This window comes from Pipra filicauda, unplaced genomic scaffold (assembly GCF_003945595.2).
Source record: "Pipra filicauda isolate LSUMZ 115617 unplaced genomic scaffold, ASM394559v2 scaffold3_size10097308_pilon, whole genome shotgun sequence".
NCBI lineage: Eukaryota > Metazoa > Chordata > Aves > Passeriformes > Pipridae > Pipra > Pipra filicauda.
The window spans coordinates 6,232,952-6,251,091 of record NW_024104532.1 but is presented as its reverse complement, the minus strand read 5'-3'; the positions used below and the strand labels follow the sequence as shown (position 1 = coordinate 6,251,091).

General features: G+C 47.5%; 2 protein-coding genes and 1 long non-coding RNA gene across 3 annotated transcripts in view; 1 reads left to right on the top strand and 2 right to left on the bottom strand.

Moving 5' to 3' along the window:
* Window positions 1-3,088, bottom strand: part of KDM3B (lysine demethylase 3B) — a 46,722-nt gene extending 43,634 nt beyond the window's left edge. The window contains exon 1 of the mRNA XM_027718576.2: window positions 2,918-3,088. Within this exon, the coding sequence (XP_027574377.1) occupies window positions 2,918-3,088 (171 nt within the window). The remainder of the gene's footprint in view (window positions 1-2,917) is intronic.
* A 450-nt stretch (window positions 3,089-3,538) lies between these two features.
* On the top strand, window positions 3,539-5,256 carry LOC113986659. The gene is made up of 2 exons (XR_003540252.2): window positions 3,539-4,114; window positions 4,722-5,256. It is a non-coding gene; the product is annotated as an uncharacterized LOC113986659 (long non-coding RNA).
* Window positions 5,071-16,268, bottom strand: LOC113986657 (C-terminal-binding protein 2). The gene is made up of 9 exons (XM_027718540.2): window positions 16,131-16,268; window positions 15,341-15,495; window positions 15,105-15,249; window positions 12,488-12,694; window positions 11,672-11,886; window positions 10,753-10,883; window positions 10,456-10,583; window positions 9,790-9,910; window positions 5,071-8,747 (listed from the first exon to the last, which is right to left on the bottom strand). Exons 1-9 carry the CDS (start codon window positions 16,177-16,179, stop codon window positions 8,576-8,578), a joined length of 1,323 nt encoding a protein of 440 aa, XP_027574341.1. The 5' UTR covers window positions 16,180-16,268; the 3' UTR covers window positions 5,071-8,575.
* Window positions 16,269-18,140: the final 1,872 nt, after the last annotated feature.

The following is an 18,140-nucleotide window of genomic DNA, read 5'->3' as shown; positions in this document are numbered from 1 at the left end:
TTCGACATTCTGTTTGTTCTTAAAAATCTCTTTTACAACAAGAAGCATTAAATATATGCCTACTGGTCTTACCAATACCCATCCAGCCCAGTGTTCTGCTTTCAACAGCAGCAATATGAGACATCACTTAGGGAGTGAGTCGAAGCCTACACCACTGCCTGGGGTCACTTCTCTTGCACTCTTTCAATACCCCAAGACATACAAGTGGAGGGAGAATGATCCAGGGACATGATCACCTCTGCAGAACAGAAGGAAATGAAGAGGACAGTGGCACAGAAAGCAATCTGAATATCCCAGACTCACAACCCCAGCTTGCTGTGAACCACTTCCACAGAATCCCAGTCTGAAAACGCCTCTTTCCCTACAGTTTGAAAGCCTCTACAAGTTCCCCATTCAGTCCCAGAAAGAACTGAAACTCTTCAGCAGACACATGTGCACAACAGGCAAGAACCTCCACACACCTGCCCAACAGGCAGGACAGGCACATTTTTCCCATGTGCTTCCCTACTGTCAAGATGACTCTCAGGTAGCATCCAAAACCTGCTTAAGGGCACATAACCCTAAATCCAGTCTTGCAGGGTTCCAGTATCCCTCATCTACTACACGTAGCCTCCAGACAGGAAGATGTTTTTTCTCAATGTGACCTAGTTAGAAAAACTAGTTGAAATACTCTGATATTTACAATTAACTCAGGGTTGTGATACTTCAGAAATAAATTAAGCTTATTCCACAATCGAGACAATTTCTAAATACCAACTTTATTCAATTAAATCCCTTACGAATAAAACACTTTAGATCACATGTTTTTGTTAGACTGTAGAATCTACATATCATATATAAGGAAAAATGTCTTTAGAATATATTCACTTATGTGCAGATTATTGTAAGAAACAGATAAAAATTCAAGACATAAAGAAACCTTGGATAAGACATAAAAAAACCTTGGATAAGACAGTAAAAATCCTTGGATAAGACATAAAAAACCCTTGTTTACTCCTGAGTTTTCTGCCTTAGAAATGTGCAAATATTCAACTGCAGTTTTGTATTTCTAAAAGCCCTACATCAGATTACAGGTAACCGAAACCATCCTTTCAGGATAGTATGAGAAAGCGCAGACTTAAGTAAGCCAAAGAGTAGAAAAGATGTTTTTCCTAGTCTTTTTCACACCTAGTCACATTATTACTTTCCCTTAAATGAGTATTTCCTAAGCAGTGGTTGACTGCTTGGTGCCAACTCATCACTTCTAACAGAATGAGTTTAAAAAGGATTTTTTTTTCTGATGGTACATCATTAGCATCGTCACAGCAGTGTTCATTAAGCATGGAAGGGTCCCTGAAAACACTAAATGTTCCACATTACTCTAAATTCTGCCTCAAGTATTCTACACAGTTCACATTTTAGAGTTCTGGTACAGATTTCGAGACTATAGAGACAGCTGCACCACTGGAACTGTGCTAAGTGGGAGGTTATTGATGAAAGGAGCTGAGGAGAGAACTGCAGTGCTCAATGAAGGTAATGCATTCACACATCAAAAAAACCCTATTCTTCCCATGCTATCTGTCAAATAGAGAAGTTGATTTTTACTTTGTGAAGGCAGTCTAACAGGTGTCACATGGCTGGACAGCAATGACTAACCAGGAAACAAGTGACTCCCTTTTACTGAGCAGAGATTCTCAACAAAACCAAACCAAACCAATAAACAAAAAAACCTCCAAACAAAAAAAAGCAACACTTCACCAGTCCTTCCACCAAAATAGTAATTAAGATCAGGCACATGAAAAATTCGTTCCATCATACTCGTATTTGCAGTGGATGACTCCATAATGCAAGAGCACTGATGACACACGTGTCCAATGCAGTCTGCTACAAGAGTACAAGAGCAGCTCTCCAGCTGGGTCTTAGCCCCTATATATTTTCACAATTCAGACAGTCTCAAACACTTGTCACATTTTCAAAAACCCCTTTCTGCACAGGTTTTCCTTTCCTCCTCCTTAAACAGGTAGAGCAGAAGCTGGAGCACACCACCACAGCTCCCAGCTGCAGACACAGGGTGCTGGGCCCCCTTTGCAAAGTCAAACCCAGCACTGCTTCCTGCTGACAGCCCTGGGTGCAGCCCTAGAGCAAGGCCAAACAAAGCAGCATCAAGACTGTAGGATGTCAAGGAAACTTCTCAAAGTTGGAAGTCTGTAAAGAAGCCCAAAGAACTTATCGTAACAACTAATTTCTGATTTTAAAAAAAGCCAATCATAAAGAAAACTAGAACTCTTCACAAACAAAAAACTTCGTTTTCCCTACCGGGGGTCATTGTACAGCCCTCCGAAGCACACCATCACTTACAGAACTCACAGGGGCAAAGGGAAACAGCACGTTTCAAGATACCAATACCTTTCAAAAGCTCTTTTTAGGGATCTCCACCCAAGCGTTTCACTGAGCCATACTAGAAATACACCAAAGAAATGCTAAAGAGTGTTTAAACACAGTATACAAAGCCCAAATTCCCACAGCTTGAGACAGAATTAAGCTGATGATCCTCAACCAAGATTATGCCCTCAGTGTATATTTTCATACACCATTTAGGCTTATCAAGAATATTTAACATCTTCCCGGGGGGTAAAAAAAAACAAACCAAACCAAAACAAGCAAACCCAAACCCCAACACTTGAGAGGTTACGCACAGCTCAGCATCCCTGTCCCGGACGCGTCTGTCTCACGTGTAAGTTCCAGCCCCCGGCCCGGCGCTGCCGGACCCCTCGCACACCTGCCGGGCCGCTCTCGCCGCAGGCCGTGCCCGGCGCTGCCCGTCCCGGAGCGCGTCCGGCGCTGCACGGAGGGCTCGGGCCGCCGGCACCGCCCGCCCCCGGCCCGGCACTCGCGGGAGCCCTGACCCGCGCCCCCCCCCGCCCCGCCCGGGCCTCACCGCCAGGTCCTGCGGCACCGCTCCGCTCATGGCCCGCACGGTGCCGCTCCGCCAGGCCCGCGCGGGCAGCGCAGGCCCCGGCTCCGGCCCCGCCGCTTCGCCCTCGCCCGGCCCCGCCGCCAGCAGCAGCAGGAGCCGCTTCCCCACGGGGGAGGCCGCCGCGTCCGCCATCCCCGCCGGGCAGAGCCGCCGCCGCCCGAGCGCTCCGGCCGCCGCCGCCCGAGACACCGAGAGGCTCCTGCCCCGCGCTGGGCCCGAGCGCCGCCCGCCGCCGTCCCGGCGTGCACCGCGCCGGCCGCCCGGCCCCACAGCGCCCCGCGCGGGACGGGCGGGACCGGCGGCGTGAGCGGAGCGGGCGGGGGAACGGGACAGGGGCCGGGATAGGGACTGGCGGTGTGAGGGGAACGGGACAGGGGCCGGGACAGGGACCAGAGGCGTGAGGGGAGCGGGCGGGGGAACGGGACAGGGGCCGGGACAGGGACTGGCGGTGTGAGGGGAACGGGACAGGGACCGGAGGCGTGAGAGGAGCAGGCGGAGGAACGGGAGAGGGGCCGGGACGGGGATCGGAGGCGTGAGGGGAACGGGCGGGGGAACGGGACAGGGACCGAGACACTGCCGGGCGATGTGAGGGGAACGGGCGGGGGAACGGAATAGGGACCGGGCTGTGAGAGGGCAACTGGGGCAGAGAACAGGCACGGTGTGACGGGGGAACCGGGACGGGAACGGGGCCAGGGGCCAGGGCGGTGTGAGGAGAACCGGGACAGGGAACGAGGCGGTGTGAGGGGAACCGGGATAGGGAAACAGGCCAGTGTGAAGCGATCCGGGACGGGGGAATGGGACAGGGAGACGGGATAGGGATCGGGGCGGTGTGAGGAGAACCGGGGCAGGAAACGGGTCGGTGTGAAGGGACTCCGCGACAGGGAAACGGGACAGAGAAGCGGAACGGTGTGAGGGACGGGACCGGGACGGGAACCGGGGCGGTGTGAGGGGCTGCTGGGAGGGGGAACCCGAGACAGCCGGTCATCGGGCAGGAGCCTTCCTGCGGCAGGGCCTCTCACGAACGCCAAGTTCAAAACCTGGAGTTATCGAAGAAATTAAGGAGCTTTAACCTAAATTTCGAGGTAAACCCAGAGAAGAACCAGTGCCCGTGTCTGAGGCTGGATCCTGCGGCTGGCATGAGGAACTGCACTGTGCCGGGTGCGTTGCTTTCCCGTGAGGCAGATTTTGGAAAGGCATGTATTTAGGGAGTGATTAAGATACAAAATCTTAATGAATTCAGCTGTCACGAGGAACTGGTAAATTTGAACAGTTCTCATGCAGCATAGTACATTGCCCTAAACTTGCCCCTTTTCAACATGAACCACCACAAAATACTTCAGAACCCCACAGCTGGAAAAATGACGCGGTTTTACATCTGTTTCTGTTTGTGCAGAAATAGTACCATCGTGTGAAAGATTCCAAGTGGTCCTATATCCCCCTCCCATTCCACCAGCTCAGACTCACATTGCCATGATAAAGCAGGCCAGCATTTCCCATCTCCTGAGCACGGTGGTGGGTATTCAAAAGGCACACATCAGTCAGACCAAGAGTGATAAAATCCACCAGGGGGTTCTTAACTGTCATTAATGATCGACCCAGGGAGCATAGGCCATAAATCATGAATTAACTTCAACTTATGAAATCCTTAACAACTTTTCTATGCTAACTGCTAATTCTGTTGCACCAACTTCTATTACAGTTAGAAAACTTAAGTTTCATGGCTTAATTCTGTGTGTTAATTTCAAATACTATTTTACTGTAAAAGGGTGAAGACAGGTACTGCTGTTAAATTACACACTTCAATGGCTGCTAAACCAGTACAATTCCAACTCGTGAGAAGTCAGGTAAGTAACCATCAGGTGCCATCCAAAAGTGTCCCTTAAGCACTGAAGATGCCTGCTTCTCCAGTCTGTACCCTTCCCGGCCTTGTCTGATGGTCAATGCTCCAGAATCCAAAGCAAGTAATTTGCCAGAGTGGCTGATCCAGGGACCGACTGTGTGGTTTCTCTTATTTGGGAAAAGCAGGACTGATGCAGACGCTCACCTGTACAGGTTCTCAACCCTCCCCTTCAATATCGTACCTAAGGCCACCCCTTCCATAGACAGCAGCCGTGTTCTTTGGAGAATTTTATTAAAATATATCCAAGAAGTAATCAAACATTTTCTTATGAGTCAGGAGAGAACTGAAGTGAGAAAAACATCTGTACAGAGGACAGTGCTGTAAGTTTTTCTTTACATGCTTTATTTCAATGTTTCACAGTTTAGTCATTGTCTACAAAAATATATTTCTGAAACTCTGAGTCCTCTATAAAAAAAGCTGGTCAGCAGCAGTGACCCTGACAAACAGAATGTACCTTGGGACAGTGTGAGCACCTCCTGTAAGCAGATTAGTGCAGCTAGGGCACTCCTGCCTCACCCTGGGAGACTTCTGTTCTTTGGGATTAAAGCTCTGCACTAGTTCTGAAGGAAGGCATTAAAAAAAAAAAAAAATCATTCCACTTCTGTATACTGCACTAAGCTTGGGAGGGGGAGCTGCAAGTCAGTGTATCACACAGCAGAAAGTGCTAACAAAGCACTTGGCACTCAGGGAAAGGAGAAGACCTCAGGGTGCTTTAGTACTGGTAAATTTTTCTTTGAGCTCTCCGTTCAGAACAGCCTTTGTCTGGTGATAATAGGTTCAGGCTGTCAGCAGAGGTACAAATGGCAAACAGGCAGAGTAATCCTATAAGCGCAAAGAGAGTCCTTTTTTGAGGACAGGATAAGAGTTCTGTTCAGTTTTACATCAACATTTTCTGCTGTGGCTTTAATCAAGGGGAAAATTGCCTTCAAAACCAATCACAAGTTGTTGGACAGAACAGAGCCACTATCAGTGCTGTCAGCTTCAACTCCTTAGTACCCATAACTGGAAATATTCCTTATAACATCAATTATTTAATTCCTACGCTTACTAGTCACCAGTGTATCTAGCCACCACAAATAAGAACTGAGAAACTCAAGTGTCCCCCAAATGAGATCTTTCTACTCTTCCTCTGCTCAGTTATTTGACTGGTCTACAGAGATACCTGCAGTTAAGAAAAAAAAAATAAATTGCCTCTTTTAAAAAAATAAATCTATCTTGCATTGTGCTCTAGAAAAGACAAGGTCAATGTACTCTGATCCTCAGAGCTCATCATTAGAAGCCCCTTACCACAAAATAAATCTCAGACCTGAACCCCTAAGCAGGGCAGGAATTTTCAGCAGCAAGTAAGAGTAGTTATTGACAGACTGCTTCCCTAGTGTGGTAATAGACAGAAGATGAGCTCTCTGAAAACTTTTCCACACCTGCCTGTCAGAAGAAGAGTTTTCTGAGCCAGCAGCTTGTGAAATCTAGATTTCCTTGAGATTAGAGAATTCAGGAAAGTGCTGCTGGTTATTTTAGGTACATCTGCAATCAATGGGCTTCTGAGCTCTAGGCTTTTGTTCAGAAAAAGTTCTCCTGTAACTTGTGCCTACCACCAGTCCCAGTCTGATCTGCTAAACCTGAGCAGCCAAGGAGGTATATGAATTTTAAGTAGAATCAGCATCATCCACAAAAACACAGAAGCCATGAACCTTCACTGAGACAAATACCTTATCAAAAAAAGACACTCAGCACTAGAAAACTAATATCATCTCACTAATGCTAAACAGTTAAAGTGTCAAATCTGTAAGAAAACACCTGAAGTTTACTTCTTGACTATTTTCCTTTCTTGAATTGCTGGGGGGAGTGAGGGGGGTGGAGGAGAAAGGAAAGAATCACTTCACTGTATTAGTAGTAAGCCAGTATATAGAAGGCAGTGTTGGAGAAAAATTTAAAACCAGGAAAAAAATCTGAAAACTTACTGATTCCGAAAGCTTTCCTCACCTTCCCAAACTCAACAGCCTAAACAAGATTTTCATCCTCATACTTCAAGTTGTTTTTCCAGTCTGTTCCCATCTGTTCAGCTTCCAGTCACGGACACACAACAGAGAGAAGAATCAAGGGAGGCTGAGAAACCCACACATAGGGTTTTGCCTCCCATATAGCACCTACTTTATATGTCAACATGAACAAATCAATCAGAAATTGTTACGTCTTGTGCACAGAAAGCCTGTAACTAAAATGTAACAAGATAAAATTAAAAGAAGATTTGGAATTAAAGAAAAATTTTGTCCCGTGGAACCTCTTTTTCTGAAGATTCCACACCCCACAAAGAAGCAGTTCATATTCAGTCGTTTGTGAACTGGAAAAGACTTGTCAGCAACAATCCTGCCTTGGCTTCAGGTGAAAAGCTGAGAGTGTTCATTCTCCTTTAGTATCACAAAGCTTATTTACGTAAAACAAACCGCTGTCTGGCCATGCCCTACCCTGCCATAGAGATGCAGGATATCAGAGAATCGTGGAATACGCTGAGTTGGAGGGCCCCCATCAGAATCAGAGTCCAACTCCTGGCCGAGCCTCCTGCAGGAGACTCCAAGAATCCCACCAAGTGCCTGACAGCGTTGGCCAAACGCTTCTTGAACTCAGACAGGCTTGGTGCTGCCACCGCTTCCCTGGGGAGCCTTTTCCAGTGCTCAGTCACCCTCTGGGTGAAAAACCTTTTCCTGACTGTCAAAAGCCTTCTCCATCAGCACAGACAAGTGGGATGTCACCTCTAGCTGATGCAGTTATGCAAAAAGAAAAAAAAAAACCTGTAGCATAAAGTTTAGAATCCCAGCATGATGGATACCTTGTGGATAAACACTGCCACAGACTGTGAGGTACTTGTGTGTGAGGAACCAGCAACTGCAGCTGTACATTATTGCTACTTGCTGTTTCTCAGGGCAAGCTTTTCCCATTTCTGCATTCTCCTGCCTTCTCCAAGTTACACACTCCAGGGTGAACTATTCTGAAGCCTCACCAACACGGTGGCCACCAGAACACATTTGATGACATTTTAATCCCTTCCAAATTATTTACAAGGCTGGCTTTGAGACTGTTACTTTTAACTTCAGGCCTAGAACTGCATAGAGAAAATTTTGTGTGGTCAAGAACTAGCAGTACTTGCACTACGTCTCTTCTCACAGGAAGCATTAATTAAAACAAGCAAAGTAACACACAGAGCTTAGCCTAGGCTGCATTCTATCAAGGGCATAATGAAGACAGTAGTCACAACTTCTCCAATTCACTAGTATTTTTTCTAATATTCCAATGGCTACACTTAAGAGAGGTTCAGCCAAATTAAGTTAAAGCTACAAGTCACAACTGAAAAGTGTGCACTGAAGTCTGGTGTCAGGAACACTGAGGACCATCCCTGATCAGGCGGCTTCACTTCTATTTTCGAGTGCACAAGGACAGCTCCCTGTCACAGACAACTGAAGCAGATATATGGGAAAACTCATTCATTAAGCCAAGGGGAGGCAAGGTCACTGCTGCCATGCCCCAGAGAAGGAGAAAGATTCATTGAGAGATTATAACTAAAGGGTTACAAAAAGGCAAGAACTAAAGTTTGTCGGTAATGAAATGCATTCTCCCGTCCCATATGAACAGGAAACAGTCTCTGTAGGGTGTTAAAGAAGGTCCTAGGAGGAGATTACCTCCTACTTTTTTCTGCTGCCAAAGGAGAGGAGAGAAAGACGCTGCTATTGGTCAGCAGGAATCTCTCTGTCTGCATCCAGTTTGCTCGTCTCTCCTGGGGAAGGGGTACGTGGTGCAGAGTGAGAAACAGGAGGAATCCCATGAGCTACAATCCCTTCCACTACTGGTGGTTCTGGTAGCCCAGGGGTGGCTACTCCCACTACTCCTGGAGGAAACCTAAAACCAATAGAAACATAGAAGTTACAAGCTTGTCCAACAGTTATTCAAGGAGAAAGGAGCCGTGCCCTCAGACAACTGCTGAATACAAATCCCTCTTTCTAAAAAATTCTCTGAGATAGAACACAGGAAAAGTCTCCAGAGCTGAAGAGTAGCAGTGATATCCTAATGCCAAATGACACCTGTTCACAGAGATAGTCTCAGGTCACATACTAAGCATTTGGATAAAGGTACAAAGTTTATCTCCAGTGGAAAACAGCGTGAGGCACTGTATGAAGGCACCTGGAGGGCTGGGAATTCCCTCCCCATCAGCAGGAGAAATGTAAGCTGCAGTTATCCTTCACTGGGCTCCATGACAGAAAAAGTAAGGAGCTGAACTAAAAAAACAGCTAGATGCAAGATGAAAAACAGGAGAGCAACACTCATGAATTGCTAATGAACTATTTTTCCATTACTTCCATTCTGCCTCCCTGTGCCGCCTTCATAAATATATCTGAACCTCTGTAGATCTCTCATAGAAGGGAAGGATATATTACCTACTTTGCAGATGGGAGAAAAACAGAAGGGAAGCAGCCTGCCCACAATCACTTGGCAGGTCTGTAACAGATAAACAAACTGAAATACACTATATTTAGACCACTGAACAAAATCCACTGGACAATATCTCAATAATAGTCCACATTTGGGCTACAGGCAAGAACTGTCCTTTGTTTATACAGCCCTAATGATATGCACAAGTTCTAAATGTTAAGTTCCATGCCTTTCTGGGGAGCATCCAGCAGACTTTCTTATATTAAGATATCTCTTGGGCAGGTCTTGCAAGGATTTGCAAAAATTGACTAGTATGCAGCTGGACCTAAATATGACCAAGTACGTGTTAAATCCTAGTACAGGTTTAGAAGAGCTGCTGTTAAGAGCTCATATACAGAGTATGTAGGAACACAGACATACCTGCTTGCAGGTACAAGTACTTCTCAAACCCGCAGAGGGATGTTGGCCTACTTCAGCAGGAAGATATGCTTGGCCAACCTACATATCTCACCTGTAAGCTGCAGCTCCGTTGAGTTCTGGGTGGACAGTTGCAGGATCAATACTGGACCACTGAGCTGCTAACAGCAAGTACTCCTTATTAACACAGTTCCTCAAAGCATCGGGTATGTGACCTGCAAGAGCACCAAGAATGACAAAAAAAACCCAGGACACAGGTAGGGGGGAGCTTGTTCCCTGCAGCATTTACAAAGGAGAGCAGAAAGGAAATGTGCAACATCTTTTTCATCTACCTCCACAGGATAACAGTGGGCAGGGGAGACTCCTCTGAGCACCTGGTCTCTGGAGTAGACAAGAAATTGATCCTTCCTTCCCACTTCTGTGATCTTGGGAAAATTATTGACCACAACCTGCAATTGCTAAGCCTCGCCCTTTCAAGAGACAACACGTACTACTTCAGGAAAAACAGTCTAACTGTCAAAGGAATTACTGCAAAGGATTTGGAAGATGTAGTTAAAAGGCTTCCCCAGGGATAGAAAGAGCCATTCCAGCATTAGGTACAAGATTCTCAGAAGGCAAAGATACAATTATGAACTTACACACCAATTCCAGAAACCAGTTACTGAGTCCAGGTTTTCAGAACAAGCAGCATAATCCTCGCAGGGAACTAAAAGAACACTAATTCAGCAGCAGCTGCAGAGCACACAATCTCCTTCATTACCTGTAATAGCTCTGCGGATCTCTTTAGCTGCGTCTTCTCTGGATTCAATGGAAGCCTGTTCACTGTACCAGGCAGTGTGAGGGGTGCAGATAACATTGGGTGCATCTTTTAAGGGCCCCTGAGCAAAACTGAGGGAGGAAACAACAAAAAAAAAAAGTATTTTCTCTCCAGAAGTGATAACCCCATCTGTCGTCTTGGGCATCACTGTAACCCAATAACAAAAAAACCCCTAAAGAATCATCCAGCTTAGGTGATGTGAATCACCAGACAGCAGCAGGCATGCAGGTACAGTGTTACCTGAAAGGCTCAGACTCATGCACATCCAATGCTGTTCCTCTGATTCTCCCCTCTTTCAAGGCTTGTGCTAAGGCTTTCTCATCTACCAGCCCTCCCCGGGCTGTGTTCACTAAGAAGCAGCCCTGACGCATCTGGAAGAAGAAAAATATTAAGTGCATTGAGAATGAGACTTTTCATGGAAGCTAAGTGAATCTTGGGAAGTCTACTGGAAATGAGCAGGAGTCTGCAGTGATTAGATGAGGCCTGCAGGAATTAGGAGTGCTCTCACTGCAAAGCTAACCACAGGGGAAATGCCTGCAAGCAATGCTTGAGAAATTTGCTTTAAAAATGAACAAACAAAACCACAAGACACCAAGGGCAAAAGTGGAACTCTCAAGTTCTGCACTCCATATTCATCCTACTACATTAAAAAAGAAAGAGGACATGAATCAATTATCCAGCTATACAAAACTGGACTACAACATCCAGATGTCTCTCATAAAAGCACTGGAAAGCATTCATATACTAGTGGAGTATAGCCCGAGACTGACTTTGCAGTGGGCTTGGGCAGAGAAGCTTTGGCAGAGTTGTGTAAAAAAAAGGTACACAGTCCCAGCCACACCACTTCTGGCTCTAACCAGTAAATAACAGTAAATTACACATTTTAAAGATAATCTGAAATTACTGAATCACCCAAAATATTCTTTATAAATGATATTACTTGGCAAGAAGAGCCAATCCTGTTCTTCTCTTAACATGAAATTCTACACAGCACAAAGCACAGGCACCCGGATCCACACGCTCCCAGCCTCCCAAGGCAGCAGGAGGCACACAACAGAGGCAGCAGGATTCACACGCTCTCAGCCTCTGTGAAAGCAGCAGTTTCTGTTTGCATTCATTTCCACAGCGCTCTGTGGGGGAAATCAAGCTCCTGCTGCACCTGTTTAATAGTGAAGTCATTGATGAGGTGATGGTTATGTTCATTCAGGCTGCAGTGCAATGTGATGCAATCGCTGTGCATTAGTAGATCCTGCAGGGTTCCTACTCGTTGTAAACCCAAGGATCGCTCCACTCCATCCGGCAGATAGGGATCATAGAAAATCACGTTGAAGCCAAAGGACTTGGCTCGCAGAGCCACTGCCTGTCCAACTCGGCCTTCACAAAAGAAAACCCACAATCATCAAGGAAAGGTAAAACAAACTTTAAAGACAAGATACTGAGGTAGACTGGGAGCCTACACTGGAGTTTACTGCCAGGGCCCAAGGTACTGCAGCCCTGGAAACCCCCAGGATTGCCATAGGGATCCGGAGGAGGCTATTCAGTGCTGATCCTATGTGGCTAATTCTAGTCTTTCCCCATGCAATAGAGCTTAGTCTAGAAGGAGCTCTGTTTCCAAATCAAATCTGGACCCTGAGTCAGAGGTAGTAATAATCTGACTACAAGAACTTAGAGAAGGAATTGGTAGCTTTCAGGAGGCTTTGTACTGATACAAAGCCCAGCACACAGGGAAACAGTCACCAAGAAGAGCTGTATGAATGTTCCAATTCTAACCACTTGAAATCAAAAAAAGAATCCCCAATCCCATGCCATACACCCAACTCTTGAAGATATCCAGCATGACAGAATAGGGCACTAGCATTCCTTAGGAGTCAGTGTGTTTCACAAAGAACAGCTGTAAAATTATCGCTTTTTTCACTCTTAGGTTCCCAAAAATTTCCAGAGTTCTCTTTTCAGTGTAACAATGGCCATCACTTACCCAGTCCAATGATGCCCAAAGTCTCCCCACGGATACGCACAGCGCCTCCAGCCACCTCTCGAATCTGTTCAACACTCGAGGCTCGGTTCCCTTCCCGCAGAGCCTGGTGGAGCCAAGTGACTCGGCGATAGAGGTTCAAGATGTGGCAGAGGGTGGAGTCAGCAGTCTCCTCTACTGACGAGGAAGGGATGTTGCAAACTGCAATGCCTACAGAGCCATAGAGGTCATATAAGATTTTTAGCATCACAATGCTGAACCAACATAAAGCTTTTTAGGCACAAATCCTGAAAGATAATTCAGTTCTCCGGAACTACTGCCGAGAAACATGGGATTCATTTCAGAAGCTCATTCTACAACAACACAGATGTGACCAACCAGCTTTTCAATCCCCCAGGAAACACCACTCCTTCCTTTTAAATATCCACTTAATGGACACACTCACCAGAAAAGAAAGCCCAAACAGGTCAAAATGAGAAAACTGGGTCATACAAGTGATGCAAACTGACTTTTAGGAGACCTGCATTCAAAAAGATGCACTCTGTCCACAGATACCCCTGACAGATTAATTGGCAGACTGTAGAATTAAGACAGATGGCTGAGCTCCTTCATGCATCACAGTCCAGATGCTCACTGCAAGCATCAGCCTCCCCAGGAGCAACAATAAGTAACTAACTCATTAAATGCAGAGAGAAGCCACAGGAGCCTCTCTATTCATTTGCAGTTATGCTTAAAAATAACAATACAACACTACTCTAGAATAACATACAACCACAAGGACCATAAAACCCATGGCTAGAAGTATCAGGTAAATTAGTAATGCAAATGAGTTGAAGTCCTAGAAGCATAAATTAGTGTCAGAAAAGGGAAAGATGGAACACTGTATCAAATTCTGGTCATTCCTGAGCAGTCTATTTACTTTAAAAAAAAAAGGAAGGAGGAGGGCTGGCAAAATAGCACTTCACTGCTGCTACCCTTCAACAAACCAGCCAAGAAATAAAAATAACAACCAGATGAGAAAATGGTCTCTTCCCAAACATTACCTTAGCCACTTGTCAAACCAAGGCAACTCTTCTGCCTCAAAAGACCACCACCCAGCTAAAAACTAGGAGTAAAATCTAGGCAATGGTTGAAGGCATCACTGTTTTGTAAGCCTATTCAGAGGAGACATTTCACTTAACCCAGACCATGCTTTCCCATGAGAACTGCAAGAGCAATGGCCCCAGACAATCCCAGATATTTGACTCCTCTCTATCAAATCATTTCCAATTGTGCCATAATGCCACACAGACAACTTGGAGGACGTGAGGAGAGGTGACAGGAAACCCCAACTTCTCTTAATCTCACTGGTTACCATCTCACTCAACTCTAAACAAGGCCTATGCATCCATCTGTCACACAGCTAGACACAAATTTGTCTTAACCTGCAATATTATGCCTAATGTAAGAAAACACAAGCACACAACAGCCCTTTGGTCTAAAGATTCAGAACACACAAGGAACAGTATCTCACCTCAGAATGAATTAAAGGGCCTGGCTAAGCATGAAAATAACCATTAATTGTCCATGGAAAGCACATCTGGCCATGCATAAGAGTCATCATACTATTGCTCCAAAGCAAAAGCGGCAAGCAACAGCCTGATGGTGAAAGAAGTTTGACTCATTTCACCTTGGGTTAATGAGTGCGAGAAAGCTCTGAATCTGAATGAATCCAGGATATGGATGGTGACTGCAAGTAGAGAAACCTGAGACTAGATCAGGTTCCAAACTCAGCCCAAATATGTAAAGGCTGGATGAAAGCCAGGGACCTTGCCAGGAACTCTTGAGACTATTCCCTTGAATCATCCAGATGAGAAGGCTCTTTAGACTCAGTTCAAGCACTAGCCAAATACACACTCTTCATTTATTTGCAATTCATCTGTTCTTACAGATCTGAACACTGTAATGCCTGTCTCAATTCTATATACAGATACCTATACTTGATTTAAGCTTAACCTGACCTGCATTACATTAAGGAAGGTTTCAAATCCCTGACATTGAAAAAACTTGAAAAAGAAGGGGCAGGGTAGTTCAGTGATCCATCTCAGCCTGGAGACTACAAGGTCCAGAAGTCTCACTGCCATGTGTTTAAGATATAGCAGCTTTTTGTCACCTGGTCCAGAGGTTCTTCACATGCCTAGGGCTCTAAAGGGATCACTAATAAAGTTTTGAATCAGAACCTACCTGCAGATACAAAATTAACAGGAAAACTCATCAAGCATTTACAGTGAGTTTATCCTGCATCAGCATCTACAGGCAGCTTTCGGACATCAGTTTGATGAACACTCACAAAAAACCCAAGGTTGCCTCACCAAAAGTTACTTAGACACCATATTCAGGTTCCTAAATCCCTCACAACAACAAAGACACCAACATCTACAGCAGAGCAACGTGAGAACTGAGAATCTTTCTTCCAAGTCCCAATATTGGTCAGCTTCCTCAAGATGCCTGATACTGAGCAACCCCAAATCTTCACATAAAAGTTTTTAAATGCACTCAGCTATAAAGCACAAAAACACACACAGTGTTCCACTCCACATTCAGTTGTGAGTGCAACACACACCTACTGGTGCTGTCATACCTAATTCTGCAGCAGATTTGATGTCAACGTTGTCATAGCCACTGCCAATACGCACAATGACCCTGAGGGCTTTGAATTTCTCCAGATCCTGACGAGAAAGGGTAATGGTGTGATACATCAGAGCTCCTACTGCCTCATTCAGCACCTATAACAAAAACCAGTCCACATCAATATCTGGTTTGGTTACCTAGGAGGCAGAGCTGTTCTTCTGAATGCTTGCACATTTTCTTGCCCACCTTTTCGTGGATTTCCTGAGTTGACTGAGCGTCACAAAATGCCACTGTAGCTACATCCTTCAAGATGGGCATCTCCACAGTACAATCTCGTCCATCCAGGAGTGCAACCAGTGGCCGTGCTGGCATTGGACCATTCACAATAGGAGGCCGTATGCCTATTAGGAAAGTCAGCAGGAGTGATTACATAAAAGACAGGAATTCAGGAACCCTCCTTTGCTAGTCCAGTAAGTCACTAATAATATTTAGAAACACATTAGACAAAGCAAAAGACATAAATAGGAAACATCGTGGCTAGGCTTCGCGAACCAAGATTTGGGGGAGGGCTCTACCCACGTTTGTTACAAGCGCACTGGTGGCTAAAAAGCCAATACGAGATAGGCACGTCCGGTTGCAAAAGGCACAGCAGAAAGACTCCTTAGGCAAACACAGGGAAAAAAGCTGGTAAAAAATACAACCACCTCTGCCACCACTAAATAAAGGAAAATAAAGTATGTTTTATCAATAATGAGATAATAGAGGTGCTCTACTCAGAAGCGCATTATCTTACTCCAGGCTCCTGAAACGAGTTACGAGGTCGCTTCAGGCCTCCCCATTACCGTGCCCACCCCTCCATCGCAGCCCAGATACTGTTTCCTCCTTGACGGAGCAGAACTCGTACGTTCTCGGCCCCTCCGATGCTCACTGGCACCCGCCCCTTTCTCGCAGGCCGCAGCAGCCCCCGCGGGCGGCGGGGCCCGGGCAGGGCCGGTGCCTCCCCCGCCGCTGCCCGGGGCCGCCCGCCCCGCCTCACCTTCGCAGATCCGGTCCAGCCGCTGCCGCTTCACTTTGTGCCGGTCCATGGGCCGGGCGGGACGCGCCGCCCTCGGCGCCGCGCAGGGACCGGGAGCGGGACCCGTCACCGCCGCCCGCGCCGCGCCGGGGGGAAGCGGAAGGGCCGGGCCGGCCCCGCCGGCACCGGGGCAGCGCCGCTTCCGCTTCCGGACCGCGCGGCGGGGCGGGGCGGGGGCAGCGGCCGGTCCGTGCCCGGCACTCGCGGGTCACGGCCGGCTCCGGAGCTGCGCGGAGGGAGCGGGCCAGGGAGGGTCCTGGGATGTAGCTTCAGGTCTTCCCGGGAAGCTCCCTACGGGGAGCTGTTCCAAGCAGCTCTGCCTCTGTGCGGCCCCTTTGCAGCCGTGTCTCGCACCCCTGTGCCGTGCTCCCGGGGCTGGGTCAGCGCCGCGATACTCGATCACCCCGAGAATCCACTGCACGAATCACCGCAAGGACAGGGGGAGGGACATCACCAAGCAAGTGCTGAACAGTTTATTGAAAAACAAATTCAAGCTGTTTATTACACAAAATTTCCTGGTACCTGATTGATGTCCATACAATTGATCTACTCTTACGCAGCCCTTTTCTTCCATACCCCCCACAGTCCATTCAGATATGCCATAGCATGTTTTAACAAACCTGTGTGCCTTCCTCCCGCTCTGCCCTGGGGTTTGGTGGGCAAAAGATAACACGGTGATAATGGGAACTGCCAGCTGGTGACCAGCTGTTGGGAGGAAGACTCTTGAAGAAGTTTATAAACCTGCAGCTGGGAATATCCCCTGATAACCCGTGTGAACAGCAGCCGGTGATTCCCCTGGCATGGACAAAGAGCATTTCAGTGTAATGTAGCAACTATTACTTGCTCCTGACAATTAAAAAAAAGAAAAAGGCATGAAATGGGGGTGATGAGAGTAGGGCTTAAAAAGCAAATACTGCTTTTCTGTTCGAATTCTGCTAGGTGCCAGAGGAAAATGAATTGCAGTCTACAGTTGTCTATGTTTTACCTTTCTCCCGCCCCACGGAGCAATTCCGAAGGCTGCGATTCTGGGAGACGTCCTTAGTCATTTATCAGCTGGGAAAAGTGTCACCGTGTCTGCGCGTCCTTTGGGGATGGCAGAGCCCGACCCGCGTGTTTCCAACCCCGCGTGTGCGGGAACCGCGCCCGGGCTGCGGGATCGGCCCCGGCCCGACCGACAGGGGGCGCTGTGCGGCAACGCGGCCCGAGGGCGGCGGGATCTCCTGGGATAGGGGGAGAGATCCCGGGATAGGGGGAGAGATCCCGGGATAGGGGAGGGATAGGGGGGAGAGATCCCTGGATAGGGGGAGAGATCCCGGGATAGGGGGAGAGATCCTTGGGATAGGGGGAGAGACCCTTGGGATAGGGGGAGAGATCTTTGGGATAGGGGGAGAGATCCTTGGGATAGGGGGAGAGATCTTTGGGATAGGGGGAGAGATCCTTGGGATGATCCGGGATAGGGGGAGAGATCCCGGGATAGGGGGAGAGATCCCGGGATAGGGGGAGAGACCCTTGGGATAGGGGGAGAGATTCCGGGATAGGGGGAGAGACCCTTGGGATAGAGGGAGAGATCCCGGGATAGGGGGAGAGACCCTTGGGATAGGGGGAGAGATCCCGGGATAGGGGGAGAGATCCCGGGATAGGAGGAGAGATCCCCGGGATAGGGGGAGAGATCCTTTGGGATAGGGGGAGAGATCCCGGGACAAGGGTCAGAGATCTCCGGGACAAGGGTCAGAGCCCTCTCCAGAGATGGCATAAACGGGAACTGCAGAGCCCTGGGGAATATCAAATATTCTTGAGCCTCCCCAGACCTGCACAGGGATTTGTTCACCCCAGGGCAGTAGCTGGGCCACAGACTGTAGCACAGCAGCCTCTGCACGTGTTTGCTCCAGAACAGATGGTGCTGTACAGCTCTGTGTCACTCCCAGCTCTCCTGCATCTGCAGCCGTGCTACTCAGCAGGGCTCCAGGGGTC